This window comes from Apostichopus japonicus, chromosome 14 (genome assembly GCF_037975245.1).
Source record: "Apostichopus japonicus isolate 1M-3 chromosome 14, ASM3797524v1, whole genome shotgun sequence".
NCBI classification, from domain to species: Eukaryota; Metazoa; Echinodermata; class Holothuroidea; order Aspidochirotida; family Stichopodidae; genus Apostichopus; species Apostichopus japonicus.
Genome location: NC_092574.1, coordinates 7447368 through 7471549, shown reverse-complemented (window position 1 = coordinate 7471549; position 24182 = coordinate 7447368). Strand labels below are relative to the sequence as shown.

The window sequence follows — 24182 nt, the reverse complement described above, 5'->3', positions numbered from 1 at the left end:
AGGCTCTGACTGCATATTCTTGTAGAGTAAGCTATATTGCTAAAGGAAGTTGTGATAGTATGAAAATAGAAAATGTGACCAGGTATATTCCTTGCGTAACTGTTCAGCCTAGTGATTGGAAGATAAAAAGTGTTTGTGAATAGGCCGGATTGTTTGCATAGGATTGTATGCGAACATGGGGTAATTTACATGCATAGAATTCATAGTGGTAATGGGTCGTTTGCTTGTAATGGCATTCATTGTGGGAATGAAATAACATACAGTAGACAATTTAGCCTATAGGTATGCCCTCCTTGGTTCCTCTCCTTGTTTTCCTATTTACCAGTTTCTTCAATTACTACAAGTACAAGTGTCTCTTTGAAATATGTTCCTTTCTTTCACCAAACTCTCCTTAATCACAAGACACATTTACTACGTACAGTTGCTTCACTACCTAAATTAATTCTTTCCACAGCCAAGCCGTCTTTCTTTCCTCCCCTGAAAAATGTTGGTTTCAACCCCTAAAAATAATTTCAGGGAGGAAACTATTGTTTTTATTCCTGAAAGTTGGAGAAGAAACCAACGGCCTTGCCTGTCATGATGGAAAAAAAAGGAAAGAGAGAGCTTTCATCCTAAGCTAATTTGTCCGGCTGCGAGTTAGTTTCTTGAGGATGTGTTACTGTTAAGTGCTAGATGGCATAGCCTAGGCTATGGTAGGCTACTCTGGTAGGAATTTAAAGACATTTGGGCCTAGCCTAATTAAGTTAGGCCTAGCCCTAACTGTACTAGCCTTAACCAGAAAGTAATTAGGCCCAACCAGCTAGGTCTAGTATTTTGTCGGAAGATATAAAGTGACTTACTTAACTTACGTTAATTGTCTAGTGAATATCATATTAGGCCTAGATTAGCATTCCAACTAGTATAGACGCCAGTGCCTACGTGAGCTAGCCTATCGTTAGGCCTAAGCGATACTATTATATGATATGCTAGCGTAATTTCTCACGCTCGCTGACTCAAACAATGTGAAGTACTAACTTGCTCCACAAAACTAATACACAACCTTCGAGCAGGCGGATATATCTGTCATTCACATTCTTTGACAGTTACCCCCCATACAGAATAGGCTACAAATTACAATTACGTATGAATTGTTAGCCAACGGCTGCCAGGAAGCGAACTGCACTGCTCGTGTAACCTTTCGTGAGCTTTATATACAGATCATAATTCGCGCTCCGTTGCTTAACCTTTGACCACGACCGTGTGCGTCTATGGCAAGCCATGTGGGACAAACACCGCATAATATATCGACGTATTAATTGAAAAAATAAATAAACTAGCAATGACATGCTAGATGCATATCCATTTGAAATCATTACATTTACAACGAAACAACTCAAATGGTCTCATAACATAGGCCTAAGGTCATTAAACATGTTGGTCAAGATAATTTATTGAGTTCGCTGCGAATCTCGTCACAAAAGTTGTTTTAATGACCAAAATTTGGGAAACCCCCTCTTTTCAGCCCCTCTCTTGTCCTCTCTGAAATATCCATCGACATTAAAATTAGATGTGGAGCAGAAGACACCCTTGTCTTTGTTGTACATCACTTTCGTGTAATTATCTGACCGGGAAAAGCTTTTTTGTCTATATTATTTCTATTTGCGCCAAAAATAGGTGTTTTTTCTTGCAAAGTTAAAGAAATTACCTCATGTTGGTACCCAATTCGAAAATAAACCTCAGATTCGTAATCAGCATGTCGCGAACTACCAGAAAAGATACACATTTATCGCCTTTGCGCCCTCTTATGACACTTTTTTCGCTCAGTTTGCAACTTGACATGAACAAAAGAAAATGGAAAAACTTTTAGGGACAACAAAAGATTTTAAGCCTTTGTTCGTCCTAAAAGTTTTTCGTCGTACTTGTTTTTGAGGGGAAAAAACTTGTTGTCGCAAAAGCGATAAATGTGTATCTTTTCTGGTAGTTCGCGACACGCTGATTACGAATCTGAAGTTTATTTTCGAATTGGATGTATTTTGAGTGCGTGGGAGGCAAAAAACCTGATTTTAAAAAATCCGTAAGGGTAACTATCCCTTGCAATTTTGGCCAAAAATTGACCCAAACTCGATTTCGCCCAAATGACGTAACAGGAGTTAATCGATGCTCAGGAGCCCAAATCTGCAACTCCCAGATCCATATCTGCTTCCGTTCGGGAGATATGGGTCCCAAAGTACAAGATAGAAATACGTGTTCTTTATAAGTGCAAAATTTGGGAAACCCCCTCTTTTCATCCCCTCTCTTGTCCTCTCTGAAACCCAATACCCAATTCCAAAATAAACCTCAGATTCGTAATCAGCATGTCGCGAACTACCAGAAAAGATACACATTTATCACCTTTGCGATTAACTCCTGTTACGTCATTTGGGCGAAATCGAGTTCGGGTCAATTTTGGCAAAAATTGCAAGGGGTAAAATTACACGTGGAGTAGAAGACATCCTTGTCGTTATACATCACTTTCGTGTAATAATTATCTGACCGGGAAAGGCTTTTTTGTCTATATTATTTCTATTTGCGCCAAAAATAGGTGTTTTTGTTTTGAAAAGTTGAAAAGTACCTCTTTTTGGTACCCCTCCCTTTCCACTGAGGGTATATGACAGGGCTAATTTTTTGTTATGTGGGAGACGCAAGTTTAGGTACATGTAGACAACCCTTACGGTAGCATTAATTATCGGGAAGGGGGCATAGTCTATACGTTTTGGAGGCCACCTCAAAAATAGTTGTTTTTCACCGGTAGTTGCTACCCTATACAGGGACGCCTGCGCCGACGTCTACATATGAATAGTTTTATATACCACCTTAGATCGAACTGAAATCAGGCCAAGTTATCAGTAGTGAGTAGCAGACACACATAAGTGGGTGCACTGTCAATTTCAAGTCCGAGGCCACAGGCTCTAGGGTACATGATTTCGCTAAATGTCGGCTTTTTACCACATATCCACATGATGTGTCCTCCTTTGAAGGGGCCTAGCTCTTGCATGGCGCATGTGAAGCGTCAACTATGTCTTGAAACTGTAGGTATGGTTTCTCCTAACCCAAATATACAACTCCCCTCTGCATAACCCCTTTCCTTGTTTGTTTTTGGGGACACCCCCTTGGTTCCCGACTTGAAACAAGTATAAGATCATCACGTGATAGTACGCATCGAGTAACATCATGACACCAATTTGTGTCCTGAAAAACCATATCGTGTACACACAGGAGTCGAATATGCTAATCCCAAGCTAACCCTAGGGATTGGGGTTAACATTGAGTGGCAGCCATCTTAGATTGAAATGACCTCAGGTCAGCAAAAAAAAAAAAAAAATGACCATTTTTGGTGGTCTGACTTACCATATCCAATAAAAAAAAAATTGATGAATTAAATTTTTGACCTGTGATTGACATTTGACCCGGTGACCTCATGGCCGAAAGTTTTCAGGTGATCTTTCCTTATGACCTCACACCTCATCGTTGCATGTTTCGTGGAAATCGATCACTCTCACGATTTTTGACCTTTTTTGGAAGGAACGACATTTTTGACCTTGAACCCCCTATAACAAATGAACCGGACGTGACATATACTTGCCCTTTGGATACGTGGGCACATCCCTGGTCCAGTGACAGCTTTGAACAAGTTTCCATATTCCCCGGAAATCTGAAAAACCGATTATTTTCACTTTTAGTCTCTAAACCGATCGTAAATTATCTTTGCTATATTGTTATGAAATGATTACTTTTGCAGTTTCCTCCATCCATTCTGAAGTTGAAATATTGGAAACAATTGCTGTGGCGCAGTGGTTAGTGCTGTGGAATGAGAGAGACAGACAAACACAATGTTAAGAGTTCAAGCCCCCTGCAGAGCCTTTTAATTTTCTGTTCTTTGGGACAAGCAGAAGTATAAAGGTAAGAAACGAAGTTTATTTCCTTGGGAACCAAACTGGTGTAATTGGTAGTTCCGTCTGTGATACGACTGATCAGCACGGTTAAATCCCTGGGTGGGTAAGTGAGTTATGTCAAAGGAGATCGCAGGCAATCCGAAGTGACCTATGCGAGTAGCGCGGCCCCCTCCCCATGACAAGGTTCACACGCGGGCAAATTGAGATGCGCGGCCCCTCCCCCTGACAAGGTTCCCAAGCGGCCAAGTGTGATGGCTACTACCCCTCTCCTTGACAGGAGCGCTTTAATATGCTACAGTTTTTTTTTCATACAGAGGTGACGAAATAAATAGCTTCAAAAATGTGGTGACCGATTTCACGAACGAAATCCTTTACCTTTGGAGATTGGAGATTATGTCGCACCCACTACCACAAAGGTGAAGGATATTCAAGAAAAAGAAGACAAACATGAGGACATTGATTTTGATGTCTGTATATTTATTAAATCATGTTTTGTGACCCTTGACATTCTGCAACGAATTGTTATCTTCTCCTCAGATAAACTCACAATAGGACAAGATTTTTTTTCCTTTCAACTATTTCAAGTTTCGCTAGAAATTTTGAATCCGTTTAACCCAAACATTTAAAAATAATACTATTAAATAATTAAAAAATATCTTTGACCCTTTCTTGCCTGTTCAATTTTGTAAGAACAAAAAAGTATTTTATGCAGAAAGTTTAGGAACAGTTATGACTATAACTTATGTCTATTACATGTTGTAGCTACTTCTTGCAAAGTAGAATAACAAATTTAGGAATTCTGTTTCGTTTGTTCGCACAAACTTTGAATTAAATTTTGCTGACAATATTGCCCAGCTATTGACAAATGTAATGCTAATTTAACTTAAAGAAGTGCTTCTCTCTTTTAACGAATTAAATAGAACAATAGTTAGTAGGGGTTTTAGCTTTGTGAATTAGGAAGATATATAATAATATGTCTTAAAAAATATATAAAATTCTTCTTTTTTTAAAGGTGGTAATACAGAGGAAGCTAGAGATAAAAGACGTATGAATTGTTCATGTAGAAAAAAGGAAACAAATAAGTAAAATTTTATTATACAAATAAACATAACTAGTGATAAGTATTCTATTTTTCTGTATGATTTTTATTGAAAATTTTTTTCTTAAGATTTTGAATACCACTAAATTTATTTACAAGGCAATCAGCTGTATCTCTCAACAGCTTTACACTCGCCGTAACTTTATGTTTCTGAAAGCTCGTTATATTGCACCTTGAAACTGATTCGTAGTGATATAAATGATGATAAACATTGGACAGGCAGGTCCAACTGACGTCGTTATTGTTGTCCCTGCCCTGTGGGACATTGAGTCATGTCGGGTCACGGGGTAATCATGTTTCCTTCAGTGTTATACACTAGATAACCTACCGAGGTGAGGGAGGGGAATTCTGGCACCAAATGATACATTCTGACGGCAAATAAAGACTATAGCTTAGTTTTTTAATTAGGCCTAAATGCAAGGTATTTTTATGCAAAGGTTGAAGGGGGTTGGGAGGGGGGTGGAGATGTGGACATTAAAGGTATTGCCCTGTAGCGACAAAAACTTCAGTTCAAAATCTTCCCCTCCTTAAATAGTTGTTGCCTGTCCTCTCCCCCCTTATCCCCTCCACAGCTAGTTAATTTGGTTTGCTTTATTAATGTTAATCGAACCCTGAAAATAAAAACCTTTCCCTCCCTAAGAGGCACCTTGCAGTTCATAGGACGTTGAAAACTGGCTAGAATTAGGCGCGTAGCCGAGGGTGGGGGCGAAGGGGGCTGCCGCCCCCTTGAGTTTATTTTTAATTTTAATTTTTAATGTTTATGTGATATCGCTAGTATTTTCAAAAGAGAAAATGCTAAGATGCAACCTACAAGGCCTGGGAAGTGCCATTTCCAGCGATCTGGGAGGCATTTTCAGCCAAAATTTTCGTGTACGCTTTGCGCAAATCATGGTGGCGCTACGCTTAGATAGTTTGCAATGCCGATTCTACAGTTTCGCCCCTCCCTTGGAAAATTCCGGCTACGCGCCCGGCTAGAATTCTCGCATATCAGATGTATCGAATCAACGAAATGCCTTACCGTTGTGTCTTTGTTTTGCCAAGGTCAATCTGCAGATACAAAAATCTGTGAGAAGAATTTATTGGTTCAAATGAATAAAATGTTAGAGGCTTTAAGAGTGGCTGATATTACTTGTTAGTTTTAAACGACAAATTGGGGATGTCCGTCCTTTATTCCTGTGTGAAGGAGTTTTATTAACCTCATCTAATCCATTAGAGTAGATGAATACAGACATCTGGAGTTCCCATAAAAATGGAAATTAAACAGTTGATGATGACCAAGAATGAGAAAGGTCCAGAGAGGGAAGGAGACATACTTTCAGTACATCTTGTCTTCATTTATCAGAGCATTTTTTGTTGGGGGGGGGAGGGGGGTCTGTATAGCTTTGTTGTGATCTGGAAAAGGGGTCTACAGGGAGGAGGCATCCATTTTGAGTATTAAGTATAGGTATTCAGTTCAACAATTTTGGTATAGTTTGCAACTTATGTAGTAATTTTTCTAGCTACCCCATAAATATCAGCAATTTCTTTCTTCCGTCTTCCGCATGTTTTTGCAATCCTCCGAAATAGTTTTGAGATTCCAAATATAATAATTTAGTGACCCTCACAAAAAAGGGGGAAGGGGGGGGGGGTCACAACCTCCATTTTGAATTCCAGTGTGCCGTATGACCGTCCGAAATTGTGACGTCAGGACTAAGTTTAATGAATATTCATACATAGTATATCATCCTAGTATTTCCATTAACTTGTAATAATCTTCGTTGAACTTGCTGCATTTCCTCAATCAAGTCTTTGACCTCTTCGTCTATCTCGTCCGAGGTAACTCTTGCAAATCCAGGTTCCACCCTGTCATTTTGTTCTGCCACATCAGTTTTTGTTATATGCGGTTCTATAGCGATCTCCGGACGTTCTTGGCCTATAAACTCACCGCCAGTTTCGTTATTAGTCTGAGCACCTTCACAGTCGTTATTGCTATCAAAATCACTTTCAGCTGCTGTAGCTTGATCAAAGAGTGAAGATAAACTTTCCCGCCTATTTTCTTCAAAATCTCTCAACGTTTCTTCATCTGCATCCCTATCGAAACTATAGCGCCTTTCATGACGTATATTATCAGTCATGCGCAGTTGTAGTGTTTGTAATCCTACATCCTTTCCAGAGCTCGTAGTACGGCTCTCTGTGAATGTCGCTGTTCCATCTGATGAAATATAAACCTCTGAATCTCTGGAATTCGAAGTCACAAATAATCTATTCGTTTCTGTTACGTCATCGCTGTCAGAATTAGAACTCTTCCGATGTTCAGTTATTCCCACGTGATTAGTCAGGTGATCAGTGTTATCCGACTCGAATTCCGTATCCTCTTTATCGTCTGTGCTGGTGTTATCGATCGAGGTCTCGGGTAGTTCTAAAAGTTGTTCTAATACTAGGACATGATGATGGCGAGATGAGTTTACATTCGATTTGGAAAACACTTCCGGTGTGCCACCTTTATCAAGAAGACGGAGAATTTGTTCTAGCTGAGCGATTTTGTGGTCCATCTGTGTGTATGAAATACAGAGTATTGGCTACATCAATAACATATACGTTTGCACATTTACGTTCACAATCCGAGGTTGTTAATTTATCAACGTAAATGTTGCATCACCTTTTTTTCAATCATTAAAGAATTGGTTCAGTTGTCATACGTGTTTATGTCATATGAAAGAGGACAATAAAAGAAACACAATGGTGAAAAAATTGTTCAAATATCTTTTTCGGTTAAAGAGATTTTCAAGTGTAAAGTTTTATCAGATTGTATAGAAACTGCTGAAATCTGACTAGCTATGATGTCACATCCTCACATTCCTGAAAAGTCTTTGTTTTTTTTCTCTCTAAATATTTTGTAAGATTTCATGACTTTCAACCAAAAGATATGCCAGGTGATCTTATATTTGTCAAAGGAAGTATTTGAGATTAAACATCTGAAGAATTTTTGATTATATTATTTTCAAATGTGTTAAAAAATGTAAATAATTTTTAAAGAAATATATTCACAAATGTTAAGGTAGTGAGGATGTGACGTCACACCCTCAGAGTAAGTCTTTCTACACCAGTCGTTTTCATAGAAATTTTGATATCTTCAAAGTGTCATATCTCCTTCAAGAGAGCATGCTATCATGGTAGTTTCTTCACTGTTCTTTTTGTCTTTTTGTGCTCTTTCATACAAAATAGACATGTCAAACACCTGAACCAATCCTTTAAGAGTTAATTTGATCATACATACATACATAGATGAACATATACAACTTTATTTTTACACATACATACATACACACACACACATAAACAACTAGTATATTGTTATACGGAGGTATACATTGTCGATTTGCCTTCATGATAATACAATATATGTACTGTGTGATATGATATGAATGGTGAGATTAAATAACATAATATGCTCTCCGTATAACATACAACTGGAACACGTTCCTGCGATATTTCATTTCTTACTAGTTACAGGAGACTTACTTTCTCTTTCTCGCGTTTGAAGAGGCGGACTTGTATTTCCGCCCTGCTAATGTTTTCTTTCAGCTCAGCGGACTCATCCATAACGAATCGCCGAGTCCGTCCCTTGATCTCCAAGCCAACAGACCGTGTTACCGGGTCGCCCCCGGCGCTAAGACGAATAGCGTGCAACTGAGAAAGCGAGAAGGGGGGGAAAAAAGTACGATATGAAACTTTATACTGCATTTCAAGAGGTTCCCTGCCTCAAATTTCGTGCAAGATACAATTGAAGTGTCTATTTGGAGAGTCTAACGGAGATAAGTAGATAACCGTGTTGTCATTTTCTATGAGGTCTCTCGGACTCAAGTTCAGTTCTCGTTGGCAGAGTATAATTGGTTTGCTCTTCAAGGCCCAGTTAATTCAGCAGCGATTTTAAAGAGTCGGTCGGTCGGTCGGTCGGTCTAACGAGAGATTTAAAATAATTTAAAACTGCATATACCGCCGATCATGTGTTAGCAAGGCGATAATAGTACCGTAAAACTGATACAGTTCGTTTGCTTGCGATAAAATATCGCAGGATTATCTTATTATGATTTCGAATCGAGAGATTAGCTTGCGAACGATATTAAAAAAAAAACATACTTAAATGCAGTAGTCTGTGCTGTTTATTATACGTTGTGTGTAGGTAGGGCTGTGTCTGCACGGATAGATTTCTTCCTATCAGCCTAAGCATAATACTGGCTCAATCCTCTTAGATGATCCCTATCCGATTGGAAATTGCTAAAATGTGTACTTTATTATGGTACCTTCGGATATGCCCCCCACCCCCCGCCCCCACCCTAATAAATAAAGAAAGGAACGAGTCGATCAGATGTCTAGAATGACGCGAAATGCAAAAGACTATACCGTCTACACAAACAATACAGAGAAAGTGAAACGAGATCATATAGGACTCCCTACTATGGACGGATTTAAAAACCAATTCAGAATATGCAATTGAATTAGAACAGCTGTTTTATCAGCAGTGGCTACTGTTCTTGGAAGATCTTGTCTCTGATTTCGGCGTTGACACGGACTAAAGTATGCATTGCCTGCCAATAAAGAACAGTTCATTCGTGGTCATTGGTCATTTCCCTTAATTTTGAAATCAATGAGGGGAATCTGCGTATACTAGGCACTCACTCTATACACGCACTCCGGGCAGATCGTAAGAGCAGGGCTGTCGATTATATCATGTGATAAAAAAAACGTGATAGAGCTTTCAAAAATGTCAATTAAGGTATCGAAAGTGACATTATAAGCAATGTATACGATTGCAATTTACTTTGCAAAAAAACATTTAAGATGGATGGAGAGGTGGGGGGTAGAGAGAAGCGGGGGGGGGGGGTAGAGAGAAGCGAGATGAAGCGAGATGGGTAAAAGTTTTAAAAAGATTAATCCCAGCGGGGAATATTTATCAAAATACGAAAAGTGACTAAAATCAAAGGATGGCATTACTAAGATACATTTCATATATATACCAGAGTCCTATGTAATTACCATATCAACACGTTCATGGAATCCAGACGTACTTAAGAACTAAGCCAGATCGTACTACCGATGAAATTAAAACAAGCATTTACCAACAACTGAGTATAACGAGATACGGCGGGTATCTTCAACATAAAACCGATGGCAAATTACTTATCATGCATGGTTTTGTATATTCGGTCTCTTTAACACGAGAACCGACTCCATTTAAAGAGTTACAATTAGTCCCCCCCCCCCCCCCGTACGACAGTAATCCTCGGAAATGCTGTAGGGGGAATGATCGACGACCTAATCAAAGTTGCAGGAATGTATAAGTCCCTGCACATCTTCATAATTTTTATGTTCATCCTAGTACCGAGCTGAGAATATTACATGTTTTCATAGCATTTGGCTGACATTCCGAATAGCACCACGCTCGCGTATAGGCTACGGTAGCTCTAAGGGAACAGACTAGATTACTATATAGGTAGTTACATATCAGGTAGTAGTAGTACAGTACCGTGAAACATAATTTATGTAAAATAATTCAAGCTTCTTTTAACTTCTTATCTACTTAAAATATAAGCCGTATGACAACCCCGGCCTGCACTTAAGAAATGAGCACTGCATCACACACGCAGTACGGTAGGCTACAACCAGCCTACACTGACGAGAAATGGCATGTGCATAACATCTTGTCGGCTTTAGTGCCACACAGCAACTCGACAATTTATAGGCGGAATATTTATAGGTCGATATATCTTCCATCCATGCAAATCCGGTTTTAATTTCATATATACTACAACCCTTTATCACTGGTATGGCCCTTCATGACCACCGTACCAGTTGAATGGTTGCACATTAGACAGAAGGTGATTATTAGTGATGGATAAGTTACATTGGAACGCGCAAGGACTGTTAATGTAAAGAGATGCATTTTCCGGTGACTATAAAATTAAGCCCCTTGGAAGTCTTTTCTGCGAATGTTCGCAATATCAGTTACAAACCTAATTGAGGACATGAGCGAGCTAATATTCGAATCCTCTAGGCTTCCATGTTTCAGAACAAAGCTTGTGTGATACTTATTATTCTAGTCTGCGTTTTCTAATGTTGTTAGTTCTGTCAGTGAAAAATCAATAAAATTTGAAAAGAAGTAAATTATTCATTGTGATGTGATTGCAGGCCTATGTCTATAGGTACAGATTTAGGTCGATGGCGCGGCAGGGTATAGGCTACTTATCAACCAACCTTGTTTATGATGTTTAGTCATACAATGTTGAAGTTGGCCTATAGCCTACACGTGTAATTATTTCTTTGGAAATACGTTACACAGAACAGACAATTATACAGAACAGACAATTATATATTTCTCGAATTGAAATGACGACTAAATTTGACTAAGCTTAGAATTTTGATCAGTTTTGTTTTTCTAAGCAGTGTACATTAACCCTAAACATTATTTGTCAATGTATAGGCTATAGCCTATATGACGCCACACCTGTTCGATTTAAAGCTTCACTTTACTAATGGTGCAAGGCGCATATCTTAACTTATTTACTGTATTGAAAACGGTATAAATATTGATTAGTTTCAACTGGATAATGCGAGAGTCCCAGAATACTGCGCCAACAAAATTAGACGCAAGTCGCAAAATGATTAGTTCACAAGTGTAACTGAAGTTAGCAATAAAAGTATATGATCTGGTGCGTATATTACACTCGTAATTCCTCATAGCGAGAAATCAATCTATGAGAGTTTCCATTGGACATTATCACTCTCTTGAGGAGTGAATTTCCCTCTTGCCGAAGAGAAGTAAAATCGTCCAAAAGGTATTCTAAACTAAATGATTTATTGCGCTCTATCGAGAGATAAATTTGTAAATACGTTTACTCTTAATATAAGCAGTGGAATTCAATTCACGAACAAAACGTGACCATGTTGGAAACCCAAAGAGTGAATGTTCATCCTTTGAAAGTAAAAGAGTGTTTCGTTATCAATTTCTTGCTGATAAATATCTTTTTGCCTTCGAGCGGATTACTGGGGGCGCAGTGCAAGAATGTTACCCAGTTAGGTAGATCGGAGTGCGCACGCGTGGGAGACAGGTAAGTAAGGATTGACGTAAATTATAAATTACGCAGTCGGATCGCTGACGTTCTATACCACTCCTTCAACCCTCCTGTCGTCTCCCAAGTATTCTATCTCCTTTTGGAATTATGATCGATGAAACAGGGATGTCAAAACCAGTTTGTATACAAAATGGAGACATACCATTTGTTACCTATATAGACTGGTTAAGATGTTTCCCTGACCTCGTTTCGTGCGTTGTGACTGTTAATACCTTAACACATATAAATAAACTACAGGTCACTTCAGTTACGAAATGACAGGATTTGTTCTTCATCTTCTTCTTCTTCCTCTTCTACAATCTTCTCTTTCGAAGGATGAGAGCTTATTAGCGAGTCGTAGACTTCCGTCGATAATTATCCCTACCTGTCTTCAAACGCACATTTTACTTAAAACCAAAAAAAAAAAAATGAGAGAAGATTCTCAGGATTACAATTAAACTTGAGCCGATGAGTAGGAGGATGGGGCTGCAGGAGTTTCTAAAGGAAGAGATAGTTAGTGTAGAGGCAAACGCGTCACTTATCACGTTAGGCAAAGAGAGACAGAGAGGTGGAGATAGGCAAAGAGAGAGAGAGAGTTTTAAGAACCAGAGTTGGAGGCTGCAGGGGGAAGTGTCAATTTACCTTGCCCTTATACTGTGTTTATTTCAAGTGAGTTGGACGGTGGACAGGTTTAGCATTGAAAGGTGCTCGAACTTAAATGAATATAGCGAGGGAGGATAGTGAGGGAGAGAGAAATGGAGACAGAGAGAGAGAATGGTTTCATGAACAAAGCTTCAGATTATTGTAACACAGTGTCGAATTTATGGGGGGGGGTGGATGGTGGTATGATCTTAGGACGATATTATATATTATATAGCTATACGAGTGGCATATATTAATACGCAAAAATGCGTTATATGTCATTGTGTTTAAATAAAGTTCAACTGACCCTGGAATAAGAGGAATATATATATTATATATATATATATAATATATATATATATATATATATATATATATATATATATATATATATATATATATATATATATATATACATATATATGTATATATATATATGTATATGTATATATATATATATATATATTTAATATTTCAACTCACTTGAAATATATATATGGTTGGAAACTGGAAAATATATCTTACCTTTGGAACAAATAGTAAACACAGCGTCGCCGTGGTCATGGTGAGGATGCATAAAGCAAGCAGGACGTAGGAAAAGGTCACCTGATCTCCTTGCGTCACAAAGTTGTTGATGATAACGGCTAGAACACTCATAATCAAGACATTGTAAACACATACAACGATGTAATGGGAATCATTTAAGGCAGGAATCTTCACTTTTCTCGTCTCCCAGGCTAAAAACACCCCAAATAGTAAAAGAAGTCCTTTGTAGACATAAATGATCACCAACCAAGTGTTTTGATTGTCAGAACTACAGACTTCAATAATCGGTACAAAGTAAGTGGTGTCGTTCTTCCTCATCTGCAAGACAAAAGAAAGAAAATAAAATAATTATAAAGTAGATAATATAGATATGACGAAAATAAACAAATAAATTCATAATGGAAACGCTTTTATATTTACTATTTATATTATCGGCCATTCATGGGGGGAAGGCAGTTACTTTACAACGCTGAGTAGCCACATATATAGGAGAAGGCGAACGGCTTATTACTACACACATCTCGCCAGGTTTAGTTCATCTTAGATTTTGTTTTGAAAATAGGAAGATAAGTTGAGATGGGCAACTTCGTGAATTTCTCCTGGATGAAACACCCACCTTTGGCCGGACACCGGTCGCACCCACAACTTACCAGTTGTTAGATTTTATTATTTCATAATGCCATATACTATAGCCTTTATCCATTCAATCATATAGCACTGGATGAGAACGTTTAGTCGGTGATCTATTGCGCGATATCTTAATGATGCAACACGACTGTAAATATAACTTCTGTGTTTTTATGACGTGAGGGTGGGGCGACTTTACAAGGGGGGGGGGGTGTCTTACTGCCCTCGTTGTGACGCTATTCTGAATGTGATAATTTTATATCTGCGATACAGCAGTGACAGCTGAGAAGAAAATCGCTAATTGCGCACGGAGCTGCACGCGAAATGTAAGGCTGACTTCTGCAACCTATCAATAAGGTATTTCTTTGACAACGGGTGGCTTTTGATGTCTATTTGTAGTCGATATAAAAACCTCAACATAGATTAGCCGGGAATAGCATTCATGAATCTCATATTACGCGCAAGTTTGATCTTTCTAAACTTATACAAGTCATTCGCCGTCGGGAATTTAATGTTGCCTGATGTTTCATGTTGTGTTGCTTTCAACAGCTGTATGTTAGCGAGTTTTGTCCTTTGATGTTAGCACTGTAGGAAAAGTGTCGGCGTTATAAATTCGGTAGCTTAGAGCCAACTGGTTTTCGACGTTGGGAACAATTTAAAAGGATCGCGGGGGAGGGCAGGGGGTGGCAATCATTCGTTATCTCAGTCAAGGAGTTTCCTTTCCATGCATATGATCTTAATCTAGATGGGGTATGGGGAATCTTGAAGACTTTCAAGGATTCAAGACTTTCAAGACTTTCAGGTTCGCTAAATTACTGACTGAACTTGAGCGTTACTGAAAATAAGATTCTTCTCATTCGGAAATTTAAAGAACAACAATTGAATAATAAATGAGCAAACGGCCCACAATGGAAAGTTCACAGCGAACAATATAAACCAATCATTTTACGTTATAAATTATTGTGCAATTGAAATTTTGGCCGAATTTCGTTTACGTAAACTGCTGGGCTAAAAAATCAAAAGAAGAGGCTATATATGAATTAATTTCCCAATCGGTATATACTTACCCTCGGTAATCGCTTTTCTTGGCGTTCCATAGGATCGATTATAAGCCAGACTATCAATATGGCGGCATCGATCACTAATAAAACACCTATCATAAGGAACAATGTTGATTCGTGAAGCATCTGTAGGAGGACACAAAAACACACATACAATTTAGCTAAAACTTTGAGTTTACAACAAAATCTTCAAGTGAGACGTGTCAAGTGCAGGTCCACGTGCAAACTACAGCCGTTCATGTACATTATACCCTACTACGAGTGGATATGATTAGGAATGTTGTACATGGTGACTTTTGGAGGCATTTAACGTGTCAATTTTCTACTAAACCTTAATATCGGTAGGAAAACAAGAATTTTCAAGTCATATTTTCATTTTGTTCCAGATCGGTAACTGCAATCCTTCTTGGAATATGAAAACTGAAAAAAAAAAAATTTCCTTGCAGTATTTTATGATTTAAAAAAATTAAGTAATGCTGATTGACACTAATTTAATTAACAGTAAGGTTTGAATAGACATCACTGCATAATGTCATTATCACCTACCATTGCATTAAATTATCATATCAGACATTTCAAAATATTTTAAAGTTCATGTTGATATGTTAAATACCAAAAAAAGTAATATTAAATGGCTTTTTGAGAAATAATTTCTTCTCTTTTTTTTCTACATTCTGATGAATTATCCGTAGTAACATTAGATCCGGCAGCTTAAAGTATTCAAGCACTAAAATTCAACATGCTTCACTGCAATGTTTTTTTTTGTACTGGAAGGATAATGCATTTACAACGTAGACCGTGCTGCCTGCCAGTGGAAAGTTTACCCTTGAGATATGAACAAAATAGTTGCATGTTTCTCGACATTACGTCACGCTCGATCGAGACCTCTATAGGTTGTCATCATGCTTGGTGTACAGGATACGTATAGCGTGACGTCAGGGACCACATGTTGTGGCGTGCTGCGGGCGCAATCGTTAAGCACTCACTCGCTACGCCACTTAATTAAATTTGATGGACAAATTTGAATCCAGTTAAAGGATATTTAGAAAGAAATGTCATAAGTGAAGAAGACCAAAAAAAAAAATGTTAGGCAGTATACATAGTTCCATTGTACAAAAATATACCGAACCCATGCATGCAGGCAACCCGCTGACCTTTGTGTAATGTTGTAATAGGTGAATGCTGAGAGAGTTTAACTCAAATTAATTGTCCCCGCTGCTCGTGAGAACAGTCATGTTCTCGTACAAACAAATTATGTTTTACTGTACGCGACAGTTTGTAAACTCGACGTGTAGGCCTATTTATAATAACAGATAGGCTGCACTAGGTGGAACAGGGCCCGGTGGCGTAATTTTTTTTCCTAGGAGGGTTAGGGGCAATTATCATATAAAGGCGTATCCAAACCCTCGCGCATGCGTGTTACTCATACACACGCGTTACTCATTGATCGCTGTAATACTAATACACGTGTGGGCACTGTGTACGCTGTACCAAGCAATAGATCTCCGCTGTACAGTTTTACACGTTATGCCGTTTGCTTTTTGGCCAAGGATTGCCCAGTGAGAATTGAATAATATAAGTAATGGGATGCAGGTTAAAGAAATACAAATAAAATGCGCGATCAAATCGTCACTTCAATTATTAATTTTCTAGAGGTGCTGTGGCTAATGTAGGTGACTAATAGTCTGCGTATCGGCTGGTGATTTAATATCTGATAGTAACATCTTATAGAACTGATAGTGATAGTTCATAAAGGCAGGCTTAAATTTGTATGTAGGCCTACTATTATTAGTATCATGTATAGAATTTTAAAGTTTACCACAACATTAAAATTTACCATGAAGCTAGAAATGCATGTAATGTAGGCTAGCAGATAAACATTAACCAAACCATTAAATTAATGTCCGTCGCGCACATTGATGACAACATATGAAATCCGTACATTGTGTCTAAACTCTGGGTGTCAGTCGAACAGGTCTCCATCGCTGCATGAACGCATATATACGTATACATGTGCAAAACTTGAATCGCGTCGCACACACTGTATGTACTACTACTAACCATTAACTTTTTACGAGTAACACGCATGCGCGAGGGTCTGGATACGCCTATATATGATAATTGCCCCTAACCCTCCTAGGAAAAAAATTACGCGGCCCGGTGAAAAGTGAATTCTTTATCGAGCTAAAAACTGCATAACCCGTCGAATGAAACCTTTTTTTCATAAAATGTCTGACTGTAACTTTTTGGTATTCTTGCCTGAAAGGTGACACAAACCTGAAAGTCATATTTAGCTTTTTGTATGTTCTTTGTGAAGAACAAATGCCCTTATTGTAGCTATAAGACAAATCTAGCTCCATATAGTTGCGGTATCTGGGGTTTGACATTTTTGGAAATCTGTGATGTCATATATTACCAATGGAGGATCTGAAAATATTTTATATTCTCTTTGCTTTTTTCTTAAATTATATTTGCGAGACAAAATGTTGAATTTTCCAATCGTCGATTTTTCTTCTCGAAATAAACTAGGGTCGCTAATTGAAAACTAACGAGCCCAGTATTTTGTAACGTTACAGTCTTATAATTACAAATTTCGAATGAAAGAATAAATGAATGATTTTCTTATCTAACTATAGGTACCATCATAGACACTCTCAAAAACAGCCTAGAGCTATTTCTCACGCAATCTTTAGAAATAAAGAGTGTTCATAATGAAAAAAATTGGTATATATTTCCTGTGTTTGTCTATATACCGTTCCCTAATTTCCTTTTAAATTCTTAAACATGACTCCCTCTCTAAATTTATTGTTACCTCTTTGGGATCCCCCTTTTCTAACTCTTGTCCTTGCTTGTATAATTTTCTATCCTCAAATTTATAAGTAATTACGATTTTTTTCTCTCTCTCTTTCTGCACTGTCCTTCAATTGAAACCACGCTCCGTTTCGGTCTGGTTTCATACCGCAGATTGAAATGAGTTTTTTCCCCCCTACTTCCTCTTTGGTGATCCGTCTGATATTCTTGGAAAATGTCCAATAAAAAAGGGGTAATATTTTTTTGCGCATGTCGTATCAAACCAAAGTACTTAAACAGTCGTTAAGTATCGTGCAAAGTGCATATACGGAAAGGTATATAATATGTGCCGCAGCGAATGTCATCCCCCGATAAACCCGTGAGAATTTCGAGGCCTTTTTCTAATCCATTTAGTCTTTGACGTAGTAATATCCATAATTGAAGCGTAATTTTCTCACGATAGATTAAGGCCTCTTCTCTCACTCGACATTCGGAAGAGGAAGGAGAAACGAAGAAGGAGAAGAAGTAGAAGAAGAAGAAGAAATGTATATAAAAAACGAACATTTCTTGTATATATATATATAAATAACTTACTTTGCGTTTGATAACTCTGCTTGTTGCGTGTGTGATTATGTGGTAAACGCGATAGGTCTTGACAAACATGGACCCAAAGGCTAGTGTAAACCCAACAAGAAGAAGGCCAATTCGAATCTGAGAGAGAGAGAGAACGAAATGGGGGGAATGAGGCAGGAAATAGAAAGGGGAACAAATACAGTATATCGATATAGCTATAGGCTGATATGTAAAATAGGTTAGGCTAGAGAAACCTGATATGAATCTGTGTGGTAGGCTAATAGAAAAAGTGCTCAAAGGTAACAACTGAAAGGTAACAACGAGTCTGTCTAAAGACTTTCAGCATCCCCGTGACATTCATATCCCTAGCAACAAAACTATTAATAAATAGGAACTGTTCAAGAGTGTTTCATTCCGAGAGAAGGTAGCTTAATAACTTGAAAGTTATAGGAACATCAATGTTTTGTACAAAATAGGCTTAATCTGCGTGTCCTGCAAAATGAAGACCAGGGGCATAAGCACGTAGCCCTACACTTCTGGGGGGGGGGGGGGGAGGGGTTGAGGAGGGTTGTACAACCTAAACAGCAAGGAAGAAAATTGTTAATTCAAATTTCAGTCAGTGTGGAAAACTATATGGCTTCTTGATTCACAATTGAAATTGATTTACAATTGAAATTTAATCAAACTAGTTATATCTAACTTACAGGGTACACTGAAAGAACTTTTAATCTTGGATTGGTTTGAATAATTAACAATATGCCACACGCAGCCTATAGGCCTACACTTTATATTTCCTTCTCGTCAGTGTGGACTAGTAATTCTAGTGAAGATAGCGTCGGGTTAAGGTGTGAACAAAAAATAAGTTTGGTATCTCTTTTAATCTGTTCCAATTTACAATCTCTAAATTGTATAATTTTAAAGGCTTTGCGACATTTTTTGTCAGTTTTAATATTCATCTAAAATATAGGAATTTTGAATTTTTAAAATTTTTTTTATCAATATATCTGACGAGATCAAAATGGAGGAGATCAACGCCTTGACACTTGAACTGAAACTGGCACGTGACATCCCTTGTTTCTCTTTGAAAATTATAAATCATTAACCAAAACGAAGAAGAGGTTTCTCTAACAAGATATATATCTATATTTATATATTTATATTATAAGTTGGGTTTTGAAGAAGTCTGCTTGAATACACAGTAATTTAGGGACACCAACTTTCTGAATGTTATCAATCGGTAATTACACATCATAACAGAAATGTAAAAGAAACTTAGGTAAGACTTTTGCTTTCACATCTAGCGAAGAATTTATGTCGCAAGGATTAGAAATTCAGATATTTAGATTTTGGAGGAATACGCTACAACGAGGTCTTCAACATGTAGTGTGTGTGTGGACTTTACCATTCTTAAAATAGCTCAATATACTCTACATCCCTGGTATTCAAACTGCTTGGGGACCCCAATATTTACCTTCATCATGTTGGAGATCTTTAAGTGGCATCTGTTGCGGCCTGAAGAAGGCAACAACTGGAAGAACCCTTTCGAAATCGTTCTAAATTTTGAGGTAATTTTATTTTCAAAATTGTCTCTCTTTTTTCTCCCCACAAATATCCGCAATTTGTTTCTCGAACTGTTTTGACTACCCTCCAAAACAGTGGCGGAGCTAGGGGTATTGGTCAGGAGGGGCGAGAATGGTCTGTAGGGGCGCTTTCGACACTATCTAAGCGGAGCGCCACCACTGGTTGGCGCGTAGCGTACAGAAATTTTTTGAGTAAAGATGCTCCCCAGATCGCCGGAAATGACCCTTTCCGGGTCTGCCTTATTTGCAGAAACGAAGAATAAATAGGTGTCATTGTCAAATTACACCAACAGAATGTGACAAATGTCAATAAGTACATGAGAGCGCAATAAAAAAGTCAATAATCGCGAATAAGTAAAAAGTGGTAAAGAGCTGAAAAGGGCGCCAGCAGTCCATTTGAGTCCGTCAGGGTGGGGGGGGGGGGCATCCGCCCCCTGACTGTATGGACGCTCCGCCACTGCTCCAAAATATTGTTGCGACCCTAAAATGGGTTGGGTTGCGATACTCAATTTGATTACCAGGGTCCTATATAGACCCATCGTTCACGAGGCCGTTGTCATAATGTCAATTTTAAAACTTACTGTGCATAGTGGTGTATAAAAATGGAGTCCCACACGATGAGATTCGAAACCGCAGAAGATGATGGCTGTATAAACTAGTATACACCCGACAACCAGAATGTTGTTAAGATTGGGACTTGACAATTTAATATACCTGTAAACGGAGAAAAAATAGGAGATAATTACTCAGAAATCAAGAGAAAAATTATAATTCGAAAACTATTCAAATATATGTTATAATATACAGTATGTGATATATTTCGTCTTTTTGCTTTTCATTGACGAGGCATACATATCTATTCGAGCTATTGAATATTGAATTAAAAACAGAGAAATCGTTTAAATAAATTTCCGTCTTACGTCACACTTTTATTTTCGTCAATATCTATATTGTTAAGTCATTACCTAACTAAGAGAACGCAGGTGCACAAAAAAACATGAGATTTAAATTTAAACAAATTCCCTCCATTCTCCCACCGCCCCCTCCTCCTTCGTGGTTCCCAAACAAAATATACGTTCTCTAATATAGTGTTTGTCGCTTTCACATGAAAAGTTGTATTGACTTTGCGACACTTAAAACACGAACAGCTGACACGTATCCTATTGTAAGGTAACTTAAAAGTGCCATCAAGATAAGAATATTTAACCTTAACAAATATACATTATTCCAGAAAATGTTCGAAATGACTAGATGTAATAAGTTGCCATTTCATCTTACAAATTTACAAACTTGAAAAGAAGTCAAGAATTTAGCATTCCGTCAAAATTTGTTGAAATGACGCGATACCATAAATATGAACAATATTTTATTTTATGCTTTTTGGATAAGATATTATCTTGCTATCTGAACATCAATTTTTTTTTTTTTTTTGAAAATAACAAATTATTGTGGGGAAGATTTGAGCATGCGAGCATGTCGGATAGACGAGACTCAACTTACTACTTACTACTAAGATGTGATTATCTTGCAGGCGCTTGATAGCAGCCGTACAATGTGCACAAACAAAACAGCAAAAGAAACAGCGCGTAACGAATACACTCTCGCGCGCGCAAAAAAATCTTTTTACTATTTCTAGGATCGAACAGAATTTTTCTTATAACGTTCACGCAACATTTTTTTCGTTTCTTTTTACTTTTATCTGTTATTCAAAGTGCATGGAATCTCATTGTGGAATTGCCATTGAAATGCCAAAGGGCTTTTAAAATTTTGACAGGATTTTGACAGAGGAAATTAATTCTTTTCTTTTATTTCAACCGTAGAACTTAGAAGCCCCTTAAACGTGACAAGAGGAGGAAGTAATATACATATTAATTTTGAGATAGTGTATTCGTTCCGTTGATTTTATGAAAATGATATATGTGATAAAATTTCATGAAAACAAACCATTTGTGACTTTTTTTACTTTTCGAGTTTTTTTTTTTACTTTTCGAGTTTTTTCTGACGACAGAATGGCTTCGAAATTTAAGAAAATTAGCAAAAAAAGAAAACGAAAAAAGATGAAGAAGGCAACGAATAAAGTGCCTGCATGCTATGTATCGGATATATAGTGAAACTAACTTTTCATTTTGAAAGCGAGTTGCCAATTTTATTTGTATAGTAATATTCTAGTATTAGTATTGTTTCCGTTACGGATACAAATTTCAGAACGAGATGTTAGGATTGGAGGTGGGGTGGATTGGTGGTGGATGGGTAGGTATGGGGCCTGTGGGGTTCTGGGTAAGCAATATTTGCAACAGGACAATGCAAGTCCTCTCAACTGTCGAACAGAAATAACTGGTTATCGGTATAGGATTTTATACGTCATATATACGTTAACAAAACCGGTGGCGGTGGGATAAAGTCATATCTTGGAGGGGAATGGGGCACAAATTTTCTATGGTAAAATGGGACATGTGACTTTAAAGTGACTTTAGACGAAATGGATCCATTTTGCATTCCGACCCACAAATTCCAGTATTTCGATGCTTTTTATAATTATATATTTTTCTTATTTGTATAACAACAGTGGACCTTTTTAGTTTTATTATTATAGTGTACGACAAATGCGGGGGCCCTATTTGAAATATGTCAAAAATGGGTACTTCATATTACCCCAAAAAAAGGAGAATCCCCATTTATGGAAACTTTATGAAAACATGCAGCTTATCCGTTGGACACATTAAGTCCATGTTGTGCTTGGACTCGTACCCAGTCAGACTATAGTTGGGTTACGATGTCCACCACTGCCATCCTAATCCCCACCCAACTCCAATTCACACACCCACCCCACTTTGAGAAAAAATAATAATATATGCCCACGAGAGAAATAGTTACTTTATGTATACTATATGTATACTATATTTCTACTCTCTGAATACTATATGTTACTTACTATATAACTTACTATATTATGGGTAAAAATTGCAGCAATACTTACTTAGTTTTACGATATTTTACATTGAAGGATAGAAAGACAATGGCCACAACGATCCCAATGGAAGCCAAAACGGTCATAATTAGAAAGGCAGAAGGATGAATTAATATATAGTGATCAATAACACGAAGCTTATCGATTGGAATTCGATTATCTGAAACAAGAAATGAAATATGTCAAGTTTTAAGCGATATATCAAAAATCAATAATTGATCACATTTACAGTTTATTTACTTCTGAAACCTTGCAAATCATGGCTTCTCGTCGAAATGGGAATAGTAGCTTAGACACCGGACAACGGTTATGCTGGGGCTGGTAAAGTTGATGGTAATTTTCAAAGGTCTACAGCAGAATTATCGGTTTCCAATGACATAGCAATTTTCTGCTTTATTTTGTCAGATTTTCAAAGTGGGAGGAAAACATGCTGGAATGTCTTCCCCAGTTCCTTCAGGTCTATTTTGTGACAATAATATTATATACTTTTGGACTTTTAGTGTCCTTACGAAAATAATTAGTAACTGGGGATGTAAATACATGAAAATCATTTTTTTGTCTTGTAATATAACGGGGCTCAAATGACTTAAGAAACAGGAGAAATGGTGCTAAGAAATACAACACGCTCGTCATTTTCATTCAGAAATGTGTGTTAGAGGATTTTATAAGACACTGCAAACTAAGGCCGAAGACCCGCGAAAAAGAGACGGGATGTGTAAAGCATGAAAAACTTCATACAATAGGTCGGAAACATATAAATAGGCTAGATATATGTAGAATATGAAGAATAATAACATTTGCGTCGAAATGAACGAGCGAAACTTTGAAAGAACACTCTAGAACGAAACGTAAACGATACGAAAGTAAGGGTAACGCGCTAATCGCGCATTCGGTACCTGTACAACAGAAGTAGATTCGGAAGGCGGTAATGGGCGATGATCAAGAGTAGATTTAATGGGGGCGCAGTGCTAAAATATTAACAGTTTTTAGACTAGGTAGAATAGGGAAGGTGCAGTAGTAGTGTCGAGACAGGTAAAAGAGGAGCACAGTAGATTAGGAAACGCGAGAAATGATGCTAAGAAAAACACGGCACGCTGGTCATTTGCATTGAGAAAAGTGGGCTAGAGGAGTTTTATAAGACACTATATATTGAAAGAAACCATGAGCAGATACAATAAGGAGACTTGATGGTCACGGGTCCCTCTATGAGAACTTCTTGTTGCTCTTAAAATATTCCTGCAAAAGAAATTCTTCTCAAAATAATGTATAGTGGGAAATCTTTAATACGCTTCCG

General features: G+C 37.7%; 1 protein-coding gene across 1 annotated transcript in view; it reads right to left on the bottom strand.

Annotated features, from left to right (window-relative positions):
- Positions 1-24182, bottom strand: part of LOC139979937 (gamma-aminobutyric acid type B receptor subunit 1-like) — a 104917-nt gene that overhangs the window by 18915 nt on the left and 61820 nt on the right. The window contains exons 9-15 of the mRNA XM_071991191.1: positions 22898-23048; positions 20502-20634; positions 18362-18478; positions 14984-15103; positions 13269-13607; positions 8512-8679; positions 4287-7541 (exon numbers count right to left, since the gene is read on the bottom strand). Coding sequence (XP_071847292.1) covers positions 6717-7541; positions 8512-8679; positions 13269-13607; positions 14984-15103; positions 18362-18478; positions 20502-20634; positions 22898-23048 — 1853 coding nt within the window. The 3' untranslated portion in view covers positions 4287-6716. The remainder of the gene's footprint in view (positions 1-4286; positions 7542-8511; positions 8680-13268; positions 13608-14983; positions 15104-18361; positions 18479-20501; positions 20635-22897; positions 23049-24182) is intronic.